This window comes from Phoxinus phoxinus, assembly GCF_949152265.1.
Source record: "Phoxinus phoxinus genome assembly, chromosome: 3".
Taxonomy (NCBI): Eukaryota; Metazoa; Chordata; class Actinopteri; order Cypriniformes; family Leuciscidae; genus Phoxinus; species Phoxinus phoxinus.
The window spans coordinates 27,110,185-27,133,698 of NC_136878.1; the positions used below are offsets into that span (position 1 = coordinate 27,110,185).

General features: G+C 38.0%; 2 protein-coding genes across 8 annotated transcripts in view; one reads left to right on the forward strand and one right to left on the reverse strand.

Annotated features, from left to right (window-relative positions):
• LOC306995548 (uncharacterized protein) overlaps nt 1-12,494 on the forward strand; it is a 35,054-nt gene extending 22,560 nt beyond the window's left edge. The window contains exons 4-16 of one of the 2 annotated variants that reach the window (XM_079607243.1): nt 424-498; nt 5,476-5,613; nt 5,783-5,860; nt 6,228-6,379; nt 6,474-6,528; nt 6,675-6,749; nt 6,950-7,055; nt 7,147-7,629; nt 7,704-8,057; nt 8,141-8,239; nt 8,619-8,734; nt 8,826-8,877; nt 8,958-12,494. In XM_079607243.1, coding sequence (XP_079463369.1) covers nt 424-498; nt 5,476-5,613; nt 5,783-5,860; nt 6,228-6,379; nt 6,474-6,528; nt 6,675-6,749; nt 6,950-7,055; nt 7,147-7,629; nt 7,704-8,057; nt 8,141-8,239; nt 8,619-8,734; nt 8,826-8,877; nt 8,958-9,094 — 1,920 coding nt within the window. In that variant the 3' untranslated portion in view covers nt 9,095-12,494. The remainder of the gene's footprint in view (nt 1-423; nt 499-5,475; nt 5,614-5,782; nt 5,861-6,227; nt 6,380-6,473; nt 6,529-6,674; nt 6,750-6,949; nt 7,056-7,146; nt 7,630-7,703; nt 8,058-8,140; nt 8,240-8,618; nt 8,735-8,825; nt 8,878-8,957) is intronic. The other variant, XM_079607244.1, reaches the window with a different exon arrangement.
• A 405-nt stretch (nt 12,495-12,899) lies between these two features.
• Nucleotides 12,900-23,514, reverse strand: part of rtkna (rhotekin a) — an 80,888-nt gene continuing 70,273 nt past the window's right edge. For 4 of the 6 annotated variants that reach the window (XM_079607246.1, XM_079607247.1, XM_079607245.1 and 1 more), the window contains 7 exons: nt 21,892-22,116; nt 21,384-21,478; nt 20,593-20,699; nt 20,378-20,506; nt 19,043-19,208; nt 17,678-17,782; nt 12,900-16,228 (listed from right to left, as the gene is read on the reverse strand). In XM_079607246.1, coding sequence (XP_079463372.1) covers nt 15,624-16,228; nt 17,678-17,782; nt 19,043-19,208; nt 20,378-20,506; nt 20,593-20,699; nt 21,384-21,478; nt 21,892-22,116 — 1,432 coding nt within the window. In that variant the 3' untranslated portion in view covers nt 12,900-15,623. Of the gene's footprint in view, nt 16,229-17,023; nt 17,115-17,677; nt 17,783-19,042; nt 19,209-20,377; nt 20,507-20,592; nt 20,700-21,383; nt 21,479-21,891; nt 22,117-23,514 lie in introns of all 6 variants that reach the window. The other 2 variants (XM_079607249.1, XM_079607250.1) reach the window with 1 other exon arrangement.

Here is a 23,514-nt window from a genome sequence, read left to right on the forward strand (position 1 = left end):
GAAAATTCAGCTTTGCCATCACAGGAATAAAGTACATTTTTAAAATAAAAATGCTTCACATTATTACTGTATTTTTGATCAAATAAATGCAGCCTTGATGAGCATAAGAGACTTCTTTCAAAAACATTAAAAAACTGTACTGACTCTAAACTTTGAACCGCAGTGTATATTGAGTTTTGAGGATATTTAAAGGTGTCACTATACATTATATGGTGGTGGTTGAGGAGAGACCCCGACATGTTTGTAAAGCGATGTGTGTGTACAGTACATATGAAAGCGCTATATAAATGCCTCATTCTATATGTCTCATACTATTTGTGTTTTTATTTTGATTATTTGAAAGCGTAGTCTCTTAAATATCATGGTACAGTCACTTGTAGGTATCTTATAAATCTTACAGTCTCTTCTGTCTACAAAAAACAGGTTGGTGATAGTGTGGATGAGGATCGCAGAACTGAATGTGACAGCCATCTGCCTGCCATCAAGGCCTTCTTCAAGGTAAAAACAAAACAAAAAAACAACCGCCCACCATGACTAGGGGTCTGTGTCTCATCTGCTTTACATAATAAAGTTCCTGAGGAAAGTTCATATAATCATAGCAGCACTATATTCAGCTGGTTACTTTACTTGTTTGGATGATTCTTCTGACATCCATCACAGATGAAACTCTTTAAACTTGCGTTTAATAAATGCATTGTATTGCAGAATACAATGTATTTTAACAGTGTGCCCGTTTGAACCTTCATTAATCATATAGTATATAGTGCCGCAGCTACATTAGGAAGCATTCAGATATGGAGGGAGTAAAATAATGTGTTTCTCACCCTCATACATCAGACATTTGTCTTATTCTTGTACACATCCTGTGTTTGTATGGCTGTAGAATGTCCTGCATCCTTTTTTGTAGGGTGTCTGCTCTCTCTCTTCATCTCTCTGTGAAGGAACTTCCCTTAAGCTGTATAGAAAACATACAGAGAATGAATGTCATTGGAAGTCATCATAAACATACACATAAATGTATAGTTTATCATCCTTCAGGTCTTTACGATTGAAAAATATGCAATAGGAATTACATATTGAGATTGTTAGACTTAGCCTATGATCAGATATCACAGTTATCTTTTTTCTGGTTTATATGATTTTATCTTTCTTACATTGCTGCTTTGTTTGAACAAATGAAAAAAATAAATGCATTTTGTATCCTTTGGTCAATAATACAACAAACGATATTTAATTTTTTACAGACCCAGGTTTTTAGTATTTAGATTTATTACGTCCACATTTCATTATGCATTGACCTCTATTATATACATACAGAACCCAAGTGATCAGTCATCAGTCATTAAAGGGTTAAGACAAACTCATGTTTTGTGCCTATTTGAATGAAATGGGTGGAAGATGTAAAAAAGGCTCACAATTCTGAAATGTCAAACCCTCCTAAGATGTGTACACATGCACTCCTGCTTTATTCTGAGATTTCCCTCTTGTAAACAGTTTCCTTCCTTCGCTGTATCTGTGAAGTGATGGCTAGCAGCTTGTGCCAGCTCTTATTGTAGTAAACTCTTCCTCTCGTGTCATGCCCTATTGTTCTCCTGAACAGCCGAGCAGTGCCACTGACAGGCACCACACAGACTGAGAGCGGAAAGTTTCCTAAGGAAAGGAAAAGGTTAAAAGTGTTCGTTATATAAAATGTGCTTTTATTTTCAGCAGTGTTGGCGTTGAGGATGTTTTGTTTCTTGTGATATATGTGCGTGTCTCTTGAAGCTGTCTGTGGGTTTATTTACTTCACCACCCAGGCGATGTTGCTTTAACATTTCCATATTTTTCGGATGGTTGTATGAGATCGTCAAACATACTTAATGTCTGGGACATTTTTAATGCCTTATAAAGACATTGCCCAGTCAGCTCCACAGGCATGCCAAGAATGCTGTTTATTCAATTCTCAGTGCTTCTCTCTCTCTTTTGAGATCGACAACCTTTATGACCTTGTATTGTGTTGTTCATCCACAATGTGTGTTAGTGTGTGATAAATGTCAGCACGAGTGGGTTACAAAAGTGCCTTATATTATATTTCCATTCGGATTTAGATCTTGTTGGGTTATTTCTGTGTTGATTGATGCTTGTTCAAGCAAATGAACTTTGTTAGGTTATGTAAGGTCAGCAATTAAGTTTCATAGCGTGGGAGAGGCTGAGCCCCCAAACCAACTAGAGCACACTATGTATGGGATAAAGTCAGACAGCCGGAGACAAGCTGTCAGAGGCATTTACAGTGTTCTGCCTCAGTATTCTTCTAAATTAATGATAACACTTTCTAAATTCGGATCGAGGGACCTGCAAAGTCTCCAGTTGGACACAGCAAGAAAGCCATGGTCCACGACGAATGTGAAAAACTTTCTGATTCACAGACACTCCACAGATGCATATCCAAGATGTTTCTTTCAATTATGGTGGCAGATATTTTGGTTACACTTTATTTTAAGGTGACGTAGTTTCATTGTACTTACTCAAATAAGTTTTGAGTAATATTATTTAACTACATGTACTTACTATAGAGTTACGGTTAGGATTAGGGTTCGGTTTAGGGTTAGTTACTTGTAATTATGCATCATTTACTGTTATTACTATAGTACATGTAGTAACGTGTAACTACGTCACCTTATAATAAAGTGTTCTTTTAAAAAAAAAATGTACTTAAAGGGATAGTTCAAACAAAAATGAAAGTTCTGTCATCATTTGCTCACCTTCATATCTTTCCAAACTGTATGACTTTCTCATTGTATGGACAAAAACACTAAAAAGATGAAATATGAAGAATTCTTCTACAGAAGTTTCACAGGTTTGAACAGAATTAAAATTTTTGGGTGGAGGCCTAGACCCAGGCCTAGTCTCCAAAGACATTCAGTCATGGGGAACTGAACCAAATGTAAAAGCCAAACTCATTTATCATAGTGTACGTGTTGGTTTCTGAGATGTGCCTTCAGAGTATCAGTAATAAGATGAGCAACATTGAAGTCTAAATCCCTCCAGTTTCTCCTCCCTGCTTTCTCCATTTATCACTCACACTTTTTATTGTCTCTTCAGGACGAGTCTGTGCTAGTAAGGGGTGTCATGTGTGCTGAATGACTAGTCAGCTCTATAGCGCTTACTTTTTTTTTGTAAATGAGCCATCTCGGTGGATAATATATTAGTCATCAATGTAATCAATGATGACCATTAATCACTAATGTTTCACAGCAGTTTATGAATAACACACATCAAGATTATAAGATTTATGTTTCTTAGACTAACAATTCCCAACCAGGGGTATTTTGTAAACTTCAACAGATTTTTATTTCGCTTTGATAAAAAGAACTGTGAATATATTATCTCTAATCTGTTGACAGTTTTCAGGTTGTGTTTGAAAGAAGTCCCTTACGCTCACCAAGGCTGCATTCATTTGATCAAAAATACAGTAAAAATAGTAATATTTGAAAATGTTATTGTAATGGCAAAGCTGAATTTTCAGCATCATTACTCATCACGGTCTGCAATGTCACATGATCCTTCAGAAATCATTCTAAAATTCTTGTTTAATGCTCAAATTTTTTTATTATTATAATCAACATTAAAAACAGTTGTGCTGCTTAATATTTTTGTGGAAACTGGGATATTTTTTTTTATTTTTAGGATTCATCAAATAAAGTTCGGAAGAGATTCCAAAATCTTTTGTAACATTATAAATGTCTTTGTCACTTTTGATCGGTTTAATGAATCTTTCAAATCATTCAAAAAAATAAAGAAAAAGAAAAATTACTGACCCTTTGAACTAGACTTTGAACTAACTATAACTTACTTTGAACAATCCACCTTATTTTTCAACATGGAAGTAAAGTGTTTTCTGTGAATGTGCGAGACTTCCGCTTTATTAGCCGATATAGGGAAATAACGAGAAGAAAGTTTTAAAGTGCATTAAACTGTAAATCTGTTAGCACTACAAACCAGCGTGTTTATAATTAAGACGATACATTAAAATAGTATGGTAAGAAATACCAATTTGCAATATCAAGCAACATAACGAGCGGTTTTGTACTGCTAAAAATAACTGGGAGCGAATGACACTGGAAGCCAGATACAGGAAAATTACAAATGGCATCCTCATTTTTACCTGAGAAATAAAGTGGATGGTTTGTGATTTTGTTTTCTGGTTGACTGAGTGTGATCTGAGATCAGATATTACGGACGGAAGTGCTGTCAGCTCCAGGTGTGAGGTGTGTATGGGAGTTCATCCATCCTCAGTGCTGTTCATTCTGTCATCACCGCTAAAGCCCTGGGGCTAACTGCATGTCAAGGGGCTCATCTAAAGCAAGTAATAACAGATAATTAAGTCATTTAACTCCTCCCAAGCAGAAAAAAGAGATAAAAGGGAAGAGAATTCAACCTAATGTTCTGTAGATAAAGTTATTTCAGTCACAGAAAAAGCAACGAGTGAACAAATTGGTCCTGACACGTTCAAGTTCTTGTGCGTTTCAGAGAAATGTGGAAAGAGGGCTGAATGTAACAGTGTGGTAATCCATTGTAAAGCTGTGGGTTTTGTTGGGTTGGAGCCCAATCCTGCACTCACAAGGCCCTCCGGCACATTGCTTTTCTACTCCCTTCCTTCTCTCCCATAAACCAGATCACTCTATCTTACACTATATTCAGTTAGTGATCTGAGGTGTTTTGTTGAGCAGCGATTAACCACATAAATCCTCAATGGATCTTCATCTCAGTGACTTTAGAGCTGTAGATTGATGCTGATGACAGAAAATGCATTATAAGGGAACATGTAGTATACAGACATGTTAGTTTTGGGCCTATACATTCTTACATCCTCTGATATACAAATGAAAATAATTTCGACCCATAGTCTGTTGTCTTATATGTTGTCTGTTGTCCTATACATTCTTACATCCTCTGATATACAAATGAAAATCATTTCGACCATTAGTCTGTTGTCTATATGTCATTACTGAATTTTAGTATCCCTATTTTTTATTAATACATTTATATTAAAAGTAAAAGTAAAGTAAATTTGCATGTTTACTGTAAAAATGGGTGTAAAACTGTTTTCCAACAGGCCAGATAAATATTATAATAGGCCAAATATTAAAATACACACTGTTTTGAAAGCATGTCAACACAAATAATGTAAATAGCTTTCTATCCGTGTCTATGCTATTTTTCCCTAATAGTATAAAAGCTGATGATGTCGTACATATGTTGTGCCTGAGAAAAATACTCTGTAGCTCTGTATTTGTTGTCTACATAGATACAGAGAAAAATCAAATTGTTTTGCAGAACATTATCAGATTAACAGTCAGTTCTTATTCTATATGCAATAAAACAGCAGACACATTGAGATGCAAACTTATCTGACTTAGCTAAGTGTGTTCATATGGAACAGCTTCAACGATGTGGTCAGTATTTTTTTATCCCTTGATGTTTGTGTCATCACAGGAGGCTCAAGTATTTATTACAGCCTCGGAGCAAGATGAGGTGACAGAGGAGCAGATTATGGCTGCTATTGCAAAGATTCGACCTCCAATGGAGAAACTGAGGAGACCCTCAAGGGCAATGGATAAGGAGGAGACTGTGGTAAGTTACCATAAAAAAAAGACTTGGCTGTATACACAAGGGCTTCTTTTATTAACATGGAAGAAGTCTGCTTCTCGGTATAATTTATTGATGCACTTAAGGGACGTGGTCTAATTGTCTCTCATTGATGTTTTGGCTCTTTTGTTGCATTTGTGTGCCACACCCACAGGGTACAAACTACAAGAAGACAAATGCTGCCATGGAGATGAGACGGATTAACAGAGACTCCTTCTGGGCACGTGCAGAGGTACAGCTTCAACTTTGTTCACTGCTGCACTTTCCCAAACATCCACATAATGCTGCAGATTGAGCCAATATTTAACAAAAGAGCAGAATGTACATTCAAATGTATCAAGTGAGATTCCTCAAAAATAATACTATTAATAGAAATATCCCAGCCATGTCAGTAAGGAATAATGTACCGTCAACCAGGCATTATATAAAAATATTTGATTTATGTTGAATATTAGCAATTTACCGGAATCAAGATAGCTGTGTAATAATTTATATTATAATCAGTTTGTTGATCACAAGCCTCTTGTTCAGACTCCAGTCATGAAAAGTTCTGTTCAGATGTAATGTATCATACATCTGTGTAATATGATGTGTTTTAGCGTGAGGAGGAGGAGAGAAAGGAGGAAGAACGTCGGAGGGCTGTAGAAGACAGGCGGCGCTGGGAGAGAGAACGAGTTCTAAAGGAGAAAAGAGAGGCTGAAGAGAGAGACAGAAAGATGAACGAAAAGCTACAGATGATTGAAGAACAAAGGTTTGCGCTGTCCACCTGATCAAAAACCACTTCTGTCTGAAGGAGAATGAATTCCTTCAGCTTTACCTTCCTGTTGTTGTTGTTTTTTTCTCAGGAGGATGCAGGCTCAGCTTGAGGAAAAGGCTAAAAATAAGGAAAAAGTGAAATGGGTGAGTGCCTTTTTCGTGTATTCAGTTTCCTTTACTGAGATTTGAAACAGTTGTAAGCTTTTAAACATGGTAATGAACCTGCATATGGGTAAATTATCATGTAGTCATATCCTATAATGACGTTGGGTTCTGGGTGCAATTGACAGGTGGAGCAGCAAAAAGAGCATGAGGAGGACATGAGGGCCCGACTTAGACGCAGCGAGTCCATTGAGAAAGCAGCAGTTAGTTTTTCCCCTTTTTTTGAATCATCCAGATTCTGACTGTACAACCTGAAGTAAATCTAGTGTAGTTCTTAACTACAATAACTACACTAACTTAACAGTCAGTTAACAGTCATAACTTTAAGGCCCATTGCTATTTATTCCTTTATCAACACAAACACATTGCTGGATTGAACAATGCTTCTTCTTTTGTCTTGAAGGAGGCAGCAGTACTTGTTTCCCAGCGCACCATCAACCCCAGGGAGTTTTTTAGGCAGTTATCCGCATCCTCAGAAAATTATTCAAGCCCTGGATCACCACAATCAGGTAAACAAGGCCTTTAGAAACCCACAATGCCTGAACTTTTTCAACTCAGTGTTCATTGTATTATTTTGAGATTCTTTGTTCCGGTCCTCAGGTAAATCTCCATGCCGTCGCTACCAACGCAGTTTGACAGACACAGCCTTCATCTTTGAGAGGGCCAACTCCTATTCTGGTCCCACATCCCCACACAGTCCCTCTGCAAGGTCTCCATTCTCACGCGCCAATTCCACGTCCTTCAAACGTTCAACATCCCCACTTAGTCCACTCTACCAGTTGATCCCCTCACCACAGCATTCTGAAACATCTCCTTCCCCATCACCTTCCCCGCGCACTGTCCCTCCGGTGTCGCCCCCACTCGGTCTGCCTGTCACCAGACCCCCTCCACCCCAGTCGTCACCTCCAAGCCGGCCACCTCCTCAAGCCCCCGTACACGATTCCGCTTCCCCTGCGTCTCCAAAGCTGCTGGACAGTCACGACAAGTCAGAGTCTTGCGCCTATGACATTAGCAGGGAGAAACTCGCTGTCACAACAGAACGTTTTCCAGCTTCACTCTCTGATAACCCACTGCACAATACGGGTAAGTTTACTTGGGTCTAAATGGTTGAAAATGATCTTGTAGAATGACTCATCTTGACAATATCTTCCCTCCAGAGCTTGTAACTGGCTCTGGAATGCTGTGTGAACCAGAAGTGGACTTCACTGCCAAGGCTGTGCTGTTCGAAGAAGATGAAGAGGTAGAGGATCCAGAGGAAACTTCAGCCATGTCAGTTCCGCCTTCAGATTCTGTGATCACCACAAACTATGAAGAAGCAGTGAAAACCGTAGAGGAACAATTCAAGCATGAGGATGAGAAGAGTGTCATCAGCTCCCTGGTGGAGGTTGAGGAGTCAGAGTCTGAGGATGAAGCAGACTCTGAGGAATTCCACCCTAATGTCAACCACATGCCCAGAAATGTGGTACCGATCTCAGATGATGAAGTTGAGGAAGACCTACCAAAAAGCCCAGGTGATGGGAACACAGATGTAACGTGAAGAAATGCTGAAGGTTTTTAATTTTTTTAATACATGTTTCTTGTGCTGTGTGTTCAGAGTCGTGTGTGTACACATCGGAGTATGATCGGATGACTGAAGAAGATGAATCTGAATGTGGCAGACCACTGAATGGTACAGGTCATGAGCTAAATGGGGGTAAGGTGTTCCAAACACAACTAAATCAATCGGAGACATGCACCTCTTTGCTATGAGACACATGACAAATAAATCAAAGTGTTCTAAAATCGACTCTAAATATCAGACATGTTTGATATGCTCCGACTGGACGGAAGCTAAAAAAAAAATGTCTGTGCACGTCATACACTATGCGATATTCTGTGAAATCTGTCAACTCTTGACTGCCCAAATTCTGCAGACTGGAGCTGACTGTCAGGAAGTACAGTAGGGCTGACTCCTCCGGACTGTAGATCAGGGCAAAAGTTGTGTAGTGCATTTCAGATCTAGTTTTGTTGTCTCTTGTGTGGTGTATATAAATACATGAATGATGAGTTTTACACCTTGTTTTGTTTTTAAGTAGAGGATGTTGATGTATCTGAGCACAGCACACCTGAGCGGTTCTGTTACACGGTTAATCGTGAGGAGGAAGAATTAGATGAGATCCAAGCAGAGTTGGTGACTGAGAATGGCGAAGTACATACAACACCATACATCATGACTCCTAATAAATCTTAATGTGATAAAACAATTCAGCAGTCCTACATTTTCTTCCTTCTTACTCTAGTCATCACCAGAAAGACTTCTGCGCGTGAGAGCGTTGTATGACTACCAAGCAGGTTAGTGTTGTTTGCTTCAGCAGCAGTGTTGTGTAATTTGTCATTTGAGATGTCCTTTGAAACTTCCCTGTTCTCCACAGAGGATGAAAATGAGCTCTCTTTTGAACCTGGTGACATCATCAGTGATGTGGAAACAATCGACAAAGCGTGGTGGAGGGGCTTCAGCAAAGATGGACGACAGGGTCTCTTTCCTGCCAACTTTGTAGAGACCATCTAAAGACGGTTCCTTTTCCCTCTTTTCTTTTTACCATTTCTCAGGGACTAAGAACCGCAAAACCCAGTCTATGAGGATGTACCATGTACTCTGAGATTAAGAGTCACAGGAAAAGGGTTCGGAAGGGATGCGTTCACGGGCACAACTCGGCCAACGATTCCATGCGTTTCAAAACAAGCAGCCAAAGTCGACATTTGAGGTTTTAATGATCACCAACTGCAAGACTGAGGAGGATTCTCACATGATGTGAGCTGAGAGACTGTTTCAGTACAATTCCGTTTACAATTGTACACATTATCATCAGTTTATCGTTTACACATTACATCATTTATTATTTTACATACAGTTGTTACGTTTATCATTACTAAATGATACCAAAGGTGGTGGCGGTGTCAACTGGAGAACAGATTTCAGTTTCTCTTTTACACATACATCCAGCTTACAGTCACATAACATTTGGTCCTGAGTATAGAAACTTTTTATTTTCAGAACTAGTACTGTCATAGTACCAGTATGAGACATTTTGATAATGTAGGTTATGTAGTTGTAACATGCAATGTTTGTTTTTTTAAAGCAGAGATGTGCTTACAGCATTCTGAATGGTGTCATGCCTGCAAAGGTGTGCAGACAATACACAAGTTGTCATTGACGAGACCAAATGATTTGATCATAGCAGACACCTGAGAAAGTGGTATCTAATGATACAAACTAGCCTAACAGAGGGAATGAACCACATCTGGTGGGTCAGAACCCTGCTCTTCCAACATTGTGCCTTTAGAGAAAGGTACTTCTCCTGAAATGATTGTTTTAGTGTAATATTTGAATCCCCTCGCTATTATGAAAGCCAATGTAAATGAAATGGTTAAAAAAAATAAAATTGTAAGTGTTATCTTATAAACAGATACTGATATAACAGAAGTTGGCAGCCATTGCATGTTTTTAAAGGAGCATTTCACCCATGGGAACATTAATCTTTATTGAAAGTGGGTCATATAAGTAGTGGAAATATAATTTTCGAATTTGGTGCCGAGAAAAGACAGAAAGTAACTTTAGGGCGCGTTTGTATGAAAGACAACAACTCCCACAATGCACCACATTGCAAAGGTCCGCAAGCCACTCCCACTAATCCAGAACGGCGTGTATGAGGTATCCGCCTATCAGAGAAATCACTCTTCCGTCTACAAAGCTAGCTAACCACCAGAGCTTGAAATTAATTACACACAAACATTAAAGCTAGTTGGGGAACTCATTAGTGAATTACTCCTCGTTTGTATTTCTTTCGGAATGGTGAATTATTGCATGGTACCGGGATGTTCAGTCAGAACATATGCGGTGCGGAACTATGATGATTCACAACACAAACGTCCGTGTCCTCGTCAGATTCAGAGATTTTGTCCAGGAGAAATTGGCATTTTTGAAATTCTTTGCAGCAGACACGGACACTATCTCTGTGTCCGTATGCGCACAGGCACCATCAGTCCGCCCCAGCTCGAGCCAGTCCGGGCTTCTCGTCCGCGACAGGCAGGTCTTCTGCCTCGGCTGCACTCTGCAGAAGCCGCCGGCGCCTCCTGTTCCTCCATCCGCCTCAGCTGCTCTTCGCTATATTGCGGCTCGTACAGATAGCCACGAACATCTGTTTCGAGCAACAAACTTTCAAAATCCTCTTCTTCCATATCATGTGTAGTTCCTTCAGCCATTCTCGTAAATTCCCATCTGACTCCATAAGCGCTTGTAAGCATAGACGGTATAAGCTAGTTTCTGTAAGTTTAGTCCCACCCACTGATCTGTAATAGGCCTGTGAGTGGGTTCCACCCCCTGGAATAATGAGGAGCTAGTGTTTGTAGTCTCAAACATAGACATGTATAAAGGCTAGCTGGCTTACCGGCACTGAGAGCCAATGGGACCCGACGACGTCACACGGCGGCCATCTTAGGACAGGACCGCTCGTCCAGTTATAACATTAAAGTCTATTGTGCATGTAGTGCTGAAATAACTATATTTTGCTCAATTTTCAACCGATTTTCAAACGGCTTGGTGTGTCATAAACGTCAGGGATGCCATGAAACACACAGCTACGCTGCAATGTTAAGCGTTTCTCAAAACTTGAAGCTACAATTTAAACATCGGCATCAGCACAAATCATAGCCACGTTAATAAGGTTTGTAATAAACCAAACCATTTGTAAATCCGTCAAGAATTCAGCAAGTTACGAGCATTTGTCACTCACCTTCCGTCCACAGCAGCAGGGAGCAGCAGCGCAGTCTCCTGACCTAAGATGGCCGCCAAAGTGACGACACAGCTGACTCCGCCTTGAGCCATCTAGCCTTTATACATGTCTATGGTCTCATACACTATTCAATGAAATGTGACTTCCTGCTTATAATGTCGCAAAATTACCATTTTTACGTCATTATAAGCATGAAGTGAAACCCTTAAATCCTTATTTCTCCCATCTCAGGGACAAATAAAGGAAAAAAACACGACCATTAAAATATATCACTGGTTTTCTAACAATACAAAGCTTAATGCAAATGTGTGAAGTGTCCCTTTAAATGCTCTGAACCTTCTGTCAAAATGAAATTCTTCCATACACACTACCGTTGAAAACTTTGGGGTCGGTAAGATTTTTAAAAATGTTTTTTTTTTTTTTTTTTTTTTAAGAAGTTTCTTAGGTTCACCAAGGCTGCATTTATTTGATTAAAAAATGTAGTATTGTGAAATATTATTACAATTTAAAATACGTTTTTTAATTAAATATATTTTCAGCATATATATGAATTTTCAACATTATTACTCCAGTCTTCAGTGTCACATGATCCTTCAGACATCATTCTGATATGCTGATTTGCTGCTCAAGAGACGTTTCTTATTGTAGTAATACTAAACAATGTAAAAAAAACAAAACATGATATTCCCCACCCTCCCCCTTCTATTCTTTAATGAATAGAAAGTTAAAAAGAGCAGCATTAATTTTAAATCGAAATTGTTTATAATATTATAAATGTCTTTACTGCCACTTTAAATCAATTTAATGCATCCTTACCAAATAAAAGTATTAATATCCTTAAAAAAAAAATTTACCCCAAACTTTTGAACGGTAATGTACAATAAAACAATGTCCACTGTTGTGTAAATACTATCACATACACATTGTTTTTCTATATAATTTATTTATCTCTGATCATGAACATAGATATATTTCCTCCCAGAGAGGGAGCATCCTTTGTCTAATCCATTTAATTTGTGTAACCAGATTTCAGTAATAGGTACAGTAATTTTCAACTAACAGAGTTCTTCTGTATTAATGCGGAAGATCATACATCGCACCTGACACACATTTAATTTACTCTATGCTCTCTGTTAGTAATTTCTTATTGTAATAAATGATTACGTTTATATTTTATTCACATTCTGCAATAATACTTTAATGTTTTTGAGTTATTGCACAGCCAGTACACGGAGTATCATAATCAGCAAGCAACCATATTCAACATGTAATGCATGAGATCAAATTAAAGGGATTCATTTTACTGGGTCATAATGAGTTTACTCTCTTGAACATTTAGTCTAGTAAAATAATCACTGCATTAATTAAAGTGAATTACACATACACACATGCACACAAAATGGCTGGTGTCCTTTAATTTAGGTCATTCTTTTTTTTTTTTTTTACAATAAATTGTTTTTGTACATGGATCTATTAGTGATTTGTCCAGAGACATGCAGACAACCAGTTGAAATGACACTTACCTCCAAGTTAACATTCCATGTTCTCTACAAGGATAGTTAGAGCTTTACTCGCCTGATAGAAGGTCAATATAATTTTATTTATAACAAAAATTAATATGGTAAAACACAACTTTAATAAAAGCACAAAATGAAAATTACAAAACTTTACAATAACAATTATTGTTTGAATGAATTTACAGTTTTTAAATACATGCCTTTGACTGATTGAGAACTGTTAATTTTGTAGCATCATAGTTACTAGGACAACTTTTCTCAACTACTTCTGAATTTAAGAGGAAAAGTTAGTCTGCTATTTCTACACTTCCAACTTTATGACATTTGTAAAACACTACATGTATTCATTATAAAGAAAACATGTCTCTATCAGATTTTCAGCTTTATCTTCATCTCAAATGAAATATCAAAATATAATACAGGTTTGGATGCTTAATATTTTGAGTAGATGCTTTCTGCAATACAGAAAAGTTATTAACCTGTATTTTTAATATTTTTATGGCAAGATAGTAACTTCACTCCTGAGGGTTTACTGAAATCACAATAACAGTTATCCAACTAGACTTGCATTATTGTAAATATTGCCAATATAATAGTCTTCAAGCAAATACACAGTTTATCTGATCTGGAAGATGCGCTATGACACGGAAACACTCAAATTCAGCAGTTAGAAGCACATTAAGTGCCGGACAGAACTGACCTGCAAGCCAACAAGGAAAAAGGAAATCTTAAAACAATGCATGTACCGCTTATGTAAACGAAATCTACAATACACAATTATCTTTGAGCTGTTGTAGCTTTGCATAGTAGTGCCTTTGCAACCCTTCTCAATCAGACAGGCCGTTTCTGCAATGGCTCATAACAAAGCACCCAAAATTTCATAGCTTGTGCTGAATACTGGTTAATGTGCATTCTGCTTTTTAAAAAGACTTTCTGACTTGTGGGGGTTCACATTTGCAGAGCGTGATAAGGTATGTACAGTAATCCTGAGGACATCACAGTCACAGGTAGTAAACGGAGTCACATTATATATCCCATCATTATAAACCTGAATACAGACGTCTGGACCTTGCATATATATATTGAAGCCATGCCAAGAAAAGTTTATGAACTGTAACCAAGTATTAGATATTTATACACGCATTGTTTGTTAAAGATGCACTCAGTCATTTTTTTCCTCAGGTGAAACTGTTAAAAAATATGCATCAAATCACATACAGTACACTCACTTCAGTCATATTAATTTTATTTTATATGGATCGGGTCACTTTATGGGGGCGGCCATGTTAAGATCACATGACCAGAAACATTACTGTGCTCAGTTTAACTCAGTAACCCTCCTGTTATTAGACACTTTTGCCAAAGAAGAAATGACTCATTACTGTTAGCATTTCTGCAATTTTTTTTTTTTTTGTGCTGCATCCACACCTCAAGATGCTGTATGTCCAAAGCGACCATTTAACACAACATCAACAAAAATGACTCGAGTGCACCTTGAAAGAAAGTCAATTATTGGAAACTTGCAGGTTGGTGATCTTAAGATGCAGTTTCACTTGTTAATAAAGTGAAATTCATCAGTGGTAAAAGGATAGTTCACCCAAAAATTACAATTCTTTCATTTACTCGCATGTATTTATATATAATTTGCCTGTATGACTTTCTTATGAAGAACACAACATAACATATTTTGAAGAGTGTTAGAGGTGACCAAACAGTTTTGGTTACAATTGACTTCCATTACATGGAAGAAAACAATGAGACATTTCTCAAAATATCAAAATATGTTCCACAGAGGAAACAAGGTAATACAGGTTTGGAATGACATGAGGGTGTAAATGATGACAGAATTGTCATTTTCAGGTGAACTATCCCTTTAAGCTAACATTGTTGTGTATTTTCAGGATCAATGAGTTTAATGGAAATTAATAAACCTAACGTGTCAGTGTAAATGTTTGGGGTCAGTAAGATTTCTTTTGAAATATATATTATTTTTTTTATCCAGCATTACATTGATCAAAAAGGGACAGTAAATGTATTCATAATGTTACTAAAATTTCAATTTCAAATAAATGCTGTTACAAAAAAATATTAAGCAGCACAACTTGAGCAGCAAATCATAATTAAGTGATAAGTGATTTCTGAAGCATCATGTTCCACTGAAGACTGGAGTTATGATGCTGAAAATTCAGCTTAGCCATCACAGGAATAAATTAAATTTTCTGATGAATATTTTTGATCAAAAAAATGTGGGCTTGGTGATTATAAGAGAAAAAAATCTCATGACCCCACACTTTTGAATAGTAGTGTATGGCCAGCCTTTAACGTTAGTGATGATGAGACAGTGTTGAGCCTAACAGCACCTTCTAAATCATATATCTAAAACAATGCACTGAAACAATGGCTGGTCAAAAAGTTAAACTTTCAGATCTTACAACCCCAAGGCAACTGCTTCAGTCCAGTCTAAAACCACTGTATCAGGAATCTCTCTCACATAAAGAACACCACATTCTCCAAACTCCAAAGGTCCAAAATAATGGCCATTTCATGCAGAGACAATGTGTAATGCTATATATAAATCATGGTGTATTATATATTCAGTTCCCATTGTAGAAGCTCCTTTAAAAGGCAGAAGAAAAAGTTAATTTTGCATGTTGCCTCTCCCAGTTATTATGTCAAAAGGATGCAATGACAGATGTTGAGCAAACATGACCTCGGGTATTCCAGTTCTTTTCCAGGGGGACACAGGAAGTTACGATGGCCCTGATTGTAACCAGAGGAAGTGTGACAGTTACACCTGACTCTGCAGCCAGTTCCTGGGGTCTAGCTTGGCTCTCAGGTTCCTCAGGCTGCGGCGAGCGCTGGACGGTCTAGAGAAGCCCAGGTCTGACTCCTGACTGTTGCTGCCCTCACTGGAGCTGCTGCTGGAAGTGGAACTGGAGCAGGACAGAGCAGTCTGAGCGGGGCGAGGAGACACAGAGCCGGCGGTGGGTGGCTGGCAGGCGCACCGGAAGCGCAGAGTGGAGAGCTTGGCGTCCAGGGAGAGGGTGCGCGGGCGGAAGTGACCGGAGGAGGAAGAGGTGTTGGGGGACCATGCCTGGCGGAAGCAGGGGCTGGCGCTGGCGGGACTGTCGCTGTCTGAGGTCAGACTGGCGTTGGAGGAGAGAAGGCCGGGTGTGCGGTGGCAGCGTGGGCTGCGGGGCTGGCGGCTGTGCAGGCGAGGGCTGGGCGAGTGGGGCGGCAGGTGCTGGCGGTTGAGGGGCGTTCTCGGGGGATCTTCTGCAAACAGGGACATCCAGTGAGGTGGCGATTCGAGCTGGGTCCTCAGCTCAAACTCTTCAATACGACGCGCCAGGATGTCAGTGACCGTTCCAATGTCGTCAGAGGCGTCAATAACTGTGACGGAAGAGAAACAGGAGCCACAATGAAAACCTGTTTCTAAAAAATAAAAAAAAGACTCCTGGAACGACACTATCAGTCTATTTTCAGTCGCATGCTTCATTTATATAGTCGTTCAAGAACATCCTCGACATCCAACATATTGCTCTTAGTAAGTGGATGGTTTTTATAACTTTTGACCACTGAGCTTCTTCTCACACCAAAATATGTTGGAATCTGATGTAATCGGAGGTAAAATAAAATAATTATAAAACAAAATTTGTACAAATTAAAGCAATAAAATATTAAATAAAATTATTTTGTTATATATTGTGCACAAAAAGTGAAAATACAATAAAATAAAATAAACATTAAAATAAATTGGTAAAAAGTAAAATCTTAAATACCTTAAAAGTTAAATTTTAATATTATATTTTTCACTTTTCAAAATAAAATGAATTATTTAAATAAAATGAATTAAATTAAAATAAGCAATTTTCTTAAAATAAAACAGCAATCTACACTGATGTTATCTAGTTTTGTTTTTACTCATTTTATTTTAACATTTTATATTTTTAGGGCCCGAGCACCGATGGTGTGAGGACCTTCTTGGAATGGCTCCATTTATTATTATAATATTTTTTACTTTTTAGAATAAAATATATTTTTGAAATAAAATAAGTCATTTATGTATTATTCATTGAATGTATGCATGTCACCGGGTGACAACAAATGTTGGGATGACGTGGGACAGTGGCATCTTATGTGGGTAGAAGGTGAGGTCAGGTCTTCTTCTCATCGCAGTTACTTCACCTGTCATTGTAATAGGAGGAGAGCAGAGCTCGGATCTCAGCAGAGACAGCGTTATCCTGCAGCAAAAGCCCCTCACCGGATGCAGGGGCCACTGAGGAGGGGGAGGGCAGCAAAATGCACCAGGGTTTTGGGGAGGGCACGGGGAATGAGGGTTTATATAGTAACCAAATAATGGTACAGTGTTTGGGTAAATGTATGGGATAGATGTTTGGATTACAAATTTAAGGCATGAAACCAGGAATGTACATGAGTGTATGAAAAATCAATAATGAGGAACAAAAGGAAAGAGGAGGAAAAAAAAACAGACAGGAAAACATCAGCAAAGAGATAGACAGAAAATAAGACAGAAAGAGAGAGAGAAAATACTGTCAGTTTGTCAGAAACAGCAGATTTCTCATTTAGCAGTTAAAAGGAGATAAACTGATTATGAGAAAGATCTGACAGAGGACTAGGACATGCAGTTCAATCCACACACATCACCGTTAGACACATATCTGTGTTATTCATGAATCATGACAGGAAATCCTGCTTGTGCATTATTTCTGTCATCATCTGACTAGTGTTGTGGCTCTGAAGTGCTGGTGGTCTTTATTTTGTGATTAAGTAAGGCTTAAAATTCCTCCAGCCTCTGTAAATGTGTCTGAACGCACTCACCCATCTCATGGTACAGGGAGCCCTGCTTCGGCGTGACTATAGCAGGCTTGCGTGGTGAAGGCAGCTCGATCTTCATCAGGTCGTCACAGCACTGCCTCCACTGGCCTGTAGAGGGCGCAAGTGGATTAGTCAAACCTTTTTGGCAAGCTCTTTGCTAATAAACCATATTTGCAGAAGGATTATTTGTTGCAATTACAATTATTAAATTATTATTCATAAATGTATTAATAACATTACAAATATTTTAATGCTGTATTAAAATATTTTATATATATTGCTTTTTTTCAATATATATTACTGAGATTATTATTGCCCTCGCAGTTTCATAACAGCATAACGCTACCCAAAGGCTGACATACACATGATTTTACCACAGTTAAAGGTGCAGTAAGCAATTTCTGAGAAACACTGTTGGATATCTGAAATCAACCCAAACAAACACGCCCCTCTCTTCATTGATCCATCCCTAAAGTGCACGAACACGCAATGCAAGAGTGAATTGTCATAGCTTTTAAGGGAAGCAAAATAATGCTTCGCGATAAATAAAGCAAAGATGACGAACAAACAACAAGGAAGAACAAAACATTAACATACAGTACATGAGTACAGTATATACAGGTACAAGTCACCAGCAGCACACCAGCTCCAGACAATAACTCAAAACTAACATTACAGCAGCATATCTTGGTTCTGGGAGACATAGCAAAACCAATGTTACTCATGTATGGAGCAGAAACAACGCAACCACATTTTCAGGCCTTCCCACGTAGTTATCTCCAGCTCTGAAAAGCTTTTCTAATATTATTGCAGGTCTTAAAGCTCTTGCCTGATCATAACCCCTTTTTTCAATGATTTTCTTCTGATATTTTCTCTTTTGTAATGTCCCTCAGCCATCTCCATTTCATCCAAGCTCACTCACTCACTCACTCACTCACTCACTCACTCACTCACTCGCTCACTCGCTCACTCGCTCACTCGCTCACTCGCTCGCTCGCTCGCTCGCTCACTCGCTCACTCACTCGCTCACTCACTCACTCACTCGCTCGCTCACTCACTCGCTCGCTCACTCGCTCGCTCACTCACTCACTCGCTCACTCACTCGCTCACTCGCTCATTCACTCACTCACTCACTCACTCACTCACTCACTCACTCACTCACTCACTCACTCACTCACTCACTCACTCACTCGCTCGCTCACTTCTATTAGAATTCGCTTACTGCCCCTTTAATGAATTTTTGCACCGTAATGTTAATTTCTTGTGGCTTATGGTTTTAGAATAAACTAGTCACTTAGTGCAAGATATGGTTTATTTTGACAGTTCATTTTCATTGACAGTTGATAAGTTGACAATTCATTTACTCACTCATATCATAGAACTGTTGCCAGAATGCTTCCATCCAGTGCTGTGTGTCCTCTCTACTGTCCGCTGCTAGTGTGTGTGTCACCTCCTCTCCTCCATACTGGTTAGTGATGCAGATATTCTGTGCCTTGCTGTGAGGGTCCTTCTCTGCAGCTCTTATTCTTGTCTCCTGAAATAGACACGTGAAAACAATATAAACTATAAATATATATATAGATATATGTAAATAATATAAACTAGAAGTTCGGGGTGAGCAAATTGAGCAAGAATTATAAAAATTCAGTGCAAAATAAAAGTATGCTAATTTGAAACAAAAACATAGGTAATGGTTGACCACTCACATATTATTTGTTTATGTATATTTGACAATAATAATAATATCCACTATATATCGGTTTTTAATCACTTTTGAATGTGGTCTATTTATTCTAAAATCATTTAAACTCAAATTTAATGTAATTGATTTATTTATTCGGTATGAAAGCATGTAATAAGCAGAACAATGTACAGTCTGATGTATTTTATTTTACAATAATGACTGGTTGACTATATATTGCAGCTTACATTACATTCCTTTAAAGGATATAAGATATTTAAAGACATCTAAAGGATGTAAGATATTCGTTTTTCACTTTCAAACTTTTCTTTTAAAACATTACGAACTATGCAGTTATGTTTAGGTCAGATTATATGCAGTAAAAAATGCTTCATGTTTTGCAGTATTTAGTAGTCATTTGAATTACAACCAGTAGGTGGCAGCAGAGCACAAGTGAAGCGCCTGCCGTGCGCAGCAGTCACCTGAGAGCTGAGGAATGTGCAGCCACACAGTGCAGCTCTCAGATGTTAAAACAAGCTCTTTGTGCTCATGACACGCATCTCTCTAGGGGCACTGAAAGATACACTCCCAGTGCACGCCAAACAAAAAGTATTTTCTTGACTACTGACACAATGGAACATCTTGGAACAGAAACATCTTTCTAAAAACAGAGAATCCATTTGAAAGGATTATTGGTAACTTTACAGTGTCCTTGTTACATATGTTACATGTACTTACTATAGTAATAACAGTAAAATATGCATAGTTACATGCAACTAACCCTCAACCAAACCGTAATCCTACCCTAACCCTATAATAAGCACATGTGGTTGCTCAATCTTACTCAGTACTTAAATATATAAGTACACCGTAACAATGACACCTTAAAATAAAGTGTAACCAAATTCTTTTATGAAAAACACAAGGGAGAATTATCTCATGCCATTTCCAAAAGAAGAACAATGACCCTGATATCATGCATAAATGAGCATGCTTACAATTCCAGTGTGAATGTGGCTTACTTTGTTAATACCAATCGTTAAGACGGGCTCCACACTGGCCTCCATGTCCTCTTTTTGATGATAACAGAAGAGATTTGTTCCTTTTAAAACACCATAGACATTTGTCCAGCCTTGTGGCTCACCTCCAAGCTTGAAGAGAAAGGAAGGAGAACATTAGCCAAAGACAACTGTGAAGTGGGGAAAAATGATATTCTGAGTGCGTGTTTCCTACACACCTTTACCCTTAGACAGCCACTCATCATCTGCTGTGTCATACAGTGAGGTTGAGCGGCCAGACGACAACACACACTGCCATACAGAGGCAGCCAGTACGAACACTCCTCTACAGAGAGAGACAAAATCAGACAGTAATGACACTCCTACTGAGAGAATGATAAAAGAATGTGTGATCTTACGAAGTTAGAAACTGTATTTTAAAACCCAGTAAACAAGCAATTCAAATGACATCATGTTTTGCACCCTATAGTTTTAGTACATATTTTACAGCAAACTAGACTATCATCTGCGAGAGCGAGCAGCCCACACTCAGGCTGTTAGACTGTCTGCAGTAACTCCTCAGACATAAAGACGGCTATAAGCGACTCTTATGGCCCTTCACACACCACGACTGGCCATCTAGAGAATTTATGAGTGTGACCCTAACACAATAAATCTGACAGACGTCGACAACACACACACACACACACACACACGCGCTTTGCAGGCCTGTCTGTAATTGATTACTTACAATGTGAAGAAAATGATCATGTAATAAACAAATGTGTTGTAAATAAAATCCCAGAAGCACTTGATGACCAAACTTAGACATTACAATCTCTTTATCAGACAAAGCATCTTATGGAGTCAAAATAATGTAAAATATCAAATTCTGACATTAAATTTACATATCATTCTAATATCTAAAGTAAAAAAGAAAGATAAAAATACTTTTTTTCTCAAAATAAAGATGTTCCTAGTTAAAAAAACAGGTTTAAAAAGGCAGTGGTAGAAGGAGTTGGCAGCTCACCGTTTCCTGTGATGGTGAGGTCATGTGTGCGGAAGCTGTCCTGGACGTGAGAGAGATTGAGGGTCGTGTGAGCCAAAAGATGATATTTGGGCCCCCTGTAAACACATAAAACAGGGAATATGCAAACATATTTAAACTAGGACTATCAAATACAAATGTAATTGAAAGATACATGATAGGCTGATGGAGTAATTTATTCAACAATAATTAATTGTTGAACAAATAACATGAATAAATTACATTTGAAAATATATTAAAATAGAAATGTTATTTTAATAATATTTCACAGTATTACTGTTTTTACTGTATTTTTGATCAGATAAATGCAGCCTTGGAGAGCATAAGAGACATTCAAAAATGTCTTTTTAAATCTACCCGACCCCAAAATATCGAACAGTATTGTCTTATCATTAAGTCTATCACTGGCCTACATTTCACAGCAATCCTTTTTGTGTTTTGGTTCAGCCAGCAGCATTGTGTGTGTGTGTGTGTGTGTCTACACACTTACGGTACAGAGGGCACAGGCAGCAGGATTGTCGCTCCTCCTCCATTGCTGGTGGGACTGCAGGCTCCAGGCTCCAAGCCGGCCTTAATTTTCTTTCCCGTTGACCTGCCTAGAGACGAGCTCAGCTTGCTGGCCAGCTTCCTCGGAGTGCTGCCTGCTGAGTAGTCCTCCTCTGAACAACAGCTATACAGCTCCACACGCAGCTCGAACCCAGGCCCGGCCTCATTACTGCATACAGGAAACAGCAATAATGTACGTCATATTACTACACATTTGATATCAATAGGGTGCAAATTTACATTTACATATACATTAGTATACACTACCGTTAAAAAAAGTTTGGGGTCAGTAAGAGTTAAAATAATAATAATACTTTTATTTAGCAAGGGCACATTAAATTGATCAAAAGTGACAATAAAAGACATTTATAATGTTACAATACATTTCCATTAAATGCTGTTTGTTTAAATGATGTTCCATTAAATCTTTTGAACCTTACATTCATTAAAAAAGCCTGGAGGAATATTATATCCAAAACAACTTAAGCAGCACAACTGTTTTCAACATTGATAATAATAAGAAATGTTTTTGATCAATTTTTCCAACCAGCATATTATAATGATTTCTGAAGGATCATGTGACACTGAAGACAGGAGTAATGATGCTGAATATATATATATAAACTATTTACTAATAATATTTCACAATTGAACTGTATTTTGGAACAAATAAATGCAGCCTTGGTGAGCATAACAGACTTCTTTCAAGATTTTTAAAATCTTACAGATCCCAAACTTTTTAACAGTAGCATGTACTTAAAACTAAAATTTCTAGTAAAGTTTAACACATTCTGAGCAGTTTAAATCTGTGCTTTTCACTAAAGAAGCCTTTACTGTATCTGAGCAAACATTAACCAACAGGAACACATGCTCCAAATGAGCTTTTTTTCATATTAAAAATTACTAGCTTGGTCTTTAATGACTAGCCTATGTACTAACATTTAAATATAATTAAATATACATTTGAATCATTTGATAAAGTGCACTTATTGTGTACATATGTGTTTTTACATTGTACTTATATTTTTAATTACTCTCATGTCATTCCAAAACTTTTTCATCTTTGAAAAACAAATGAAGATATTTTAAATGAAACCTGAGAGCTTAGAAGAGAGCCTGAGAATTTAGCCTTTTATTCACACATAAATATTGATCAGAGAACATAAAAGACTTGTGAGAACAAACCTCTTGCTGAAGCTTAAACCTGCAGTGTAACGCATGAGAACGAACCTCACTGGTTCTTGCGGAAGCTCAAAAGTGCTGTGTAACACACTAAGACTAACCCTAACCACAACTGGTGTGTGAGTTGATGAATGTTTACATGTGAATAAAAGCCTCAATTCAATCTGTTCATCATAAAGTGATCGTGTCTCTTCAGTAAATTGGGACTAAACTGCTCAAATCATATGGATCAGTTTTACGATCTCCTTATGAAACCATCAAAGTGGTAATTGCGTAGACTGTTAATGGAGATACAGAAAGCTTTCAGATTTCAATAAAATATCTTCATTTGTGTTCCCGAAGATGAACAAAAGTCCTACGGATTTGGGACGATATAAGGATGGGT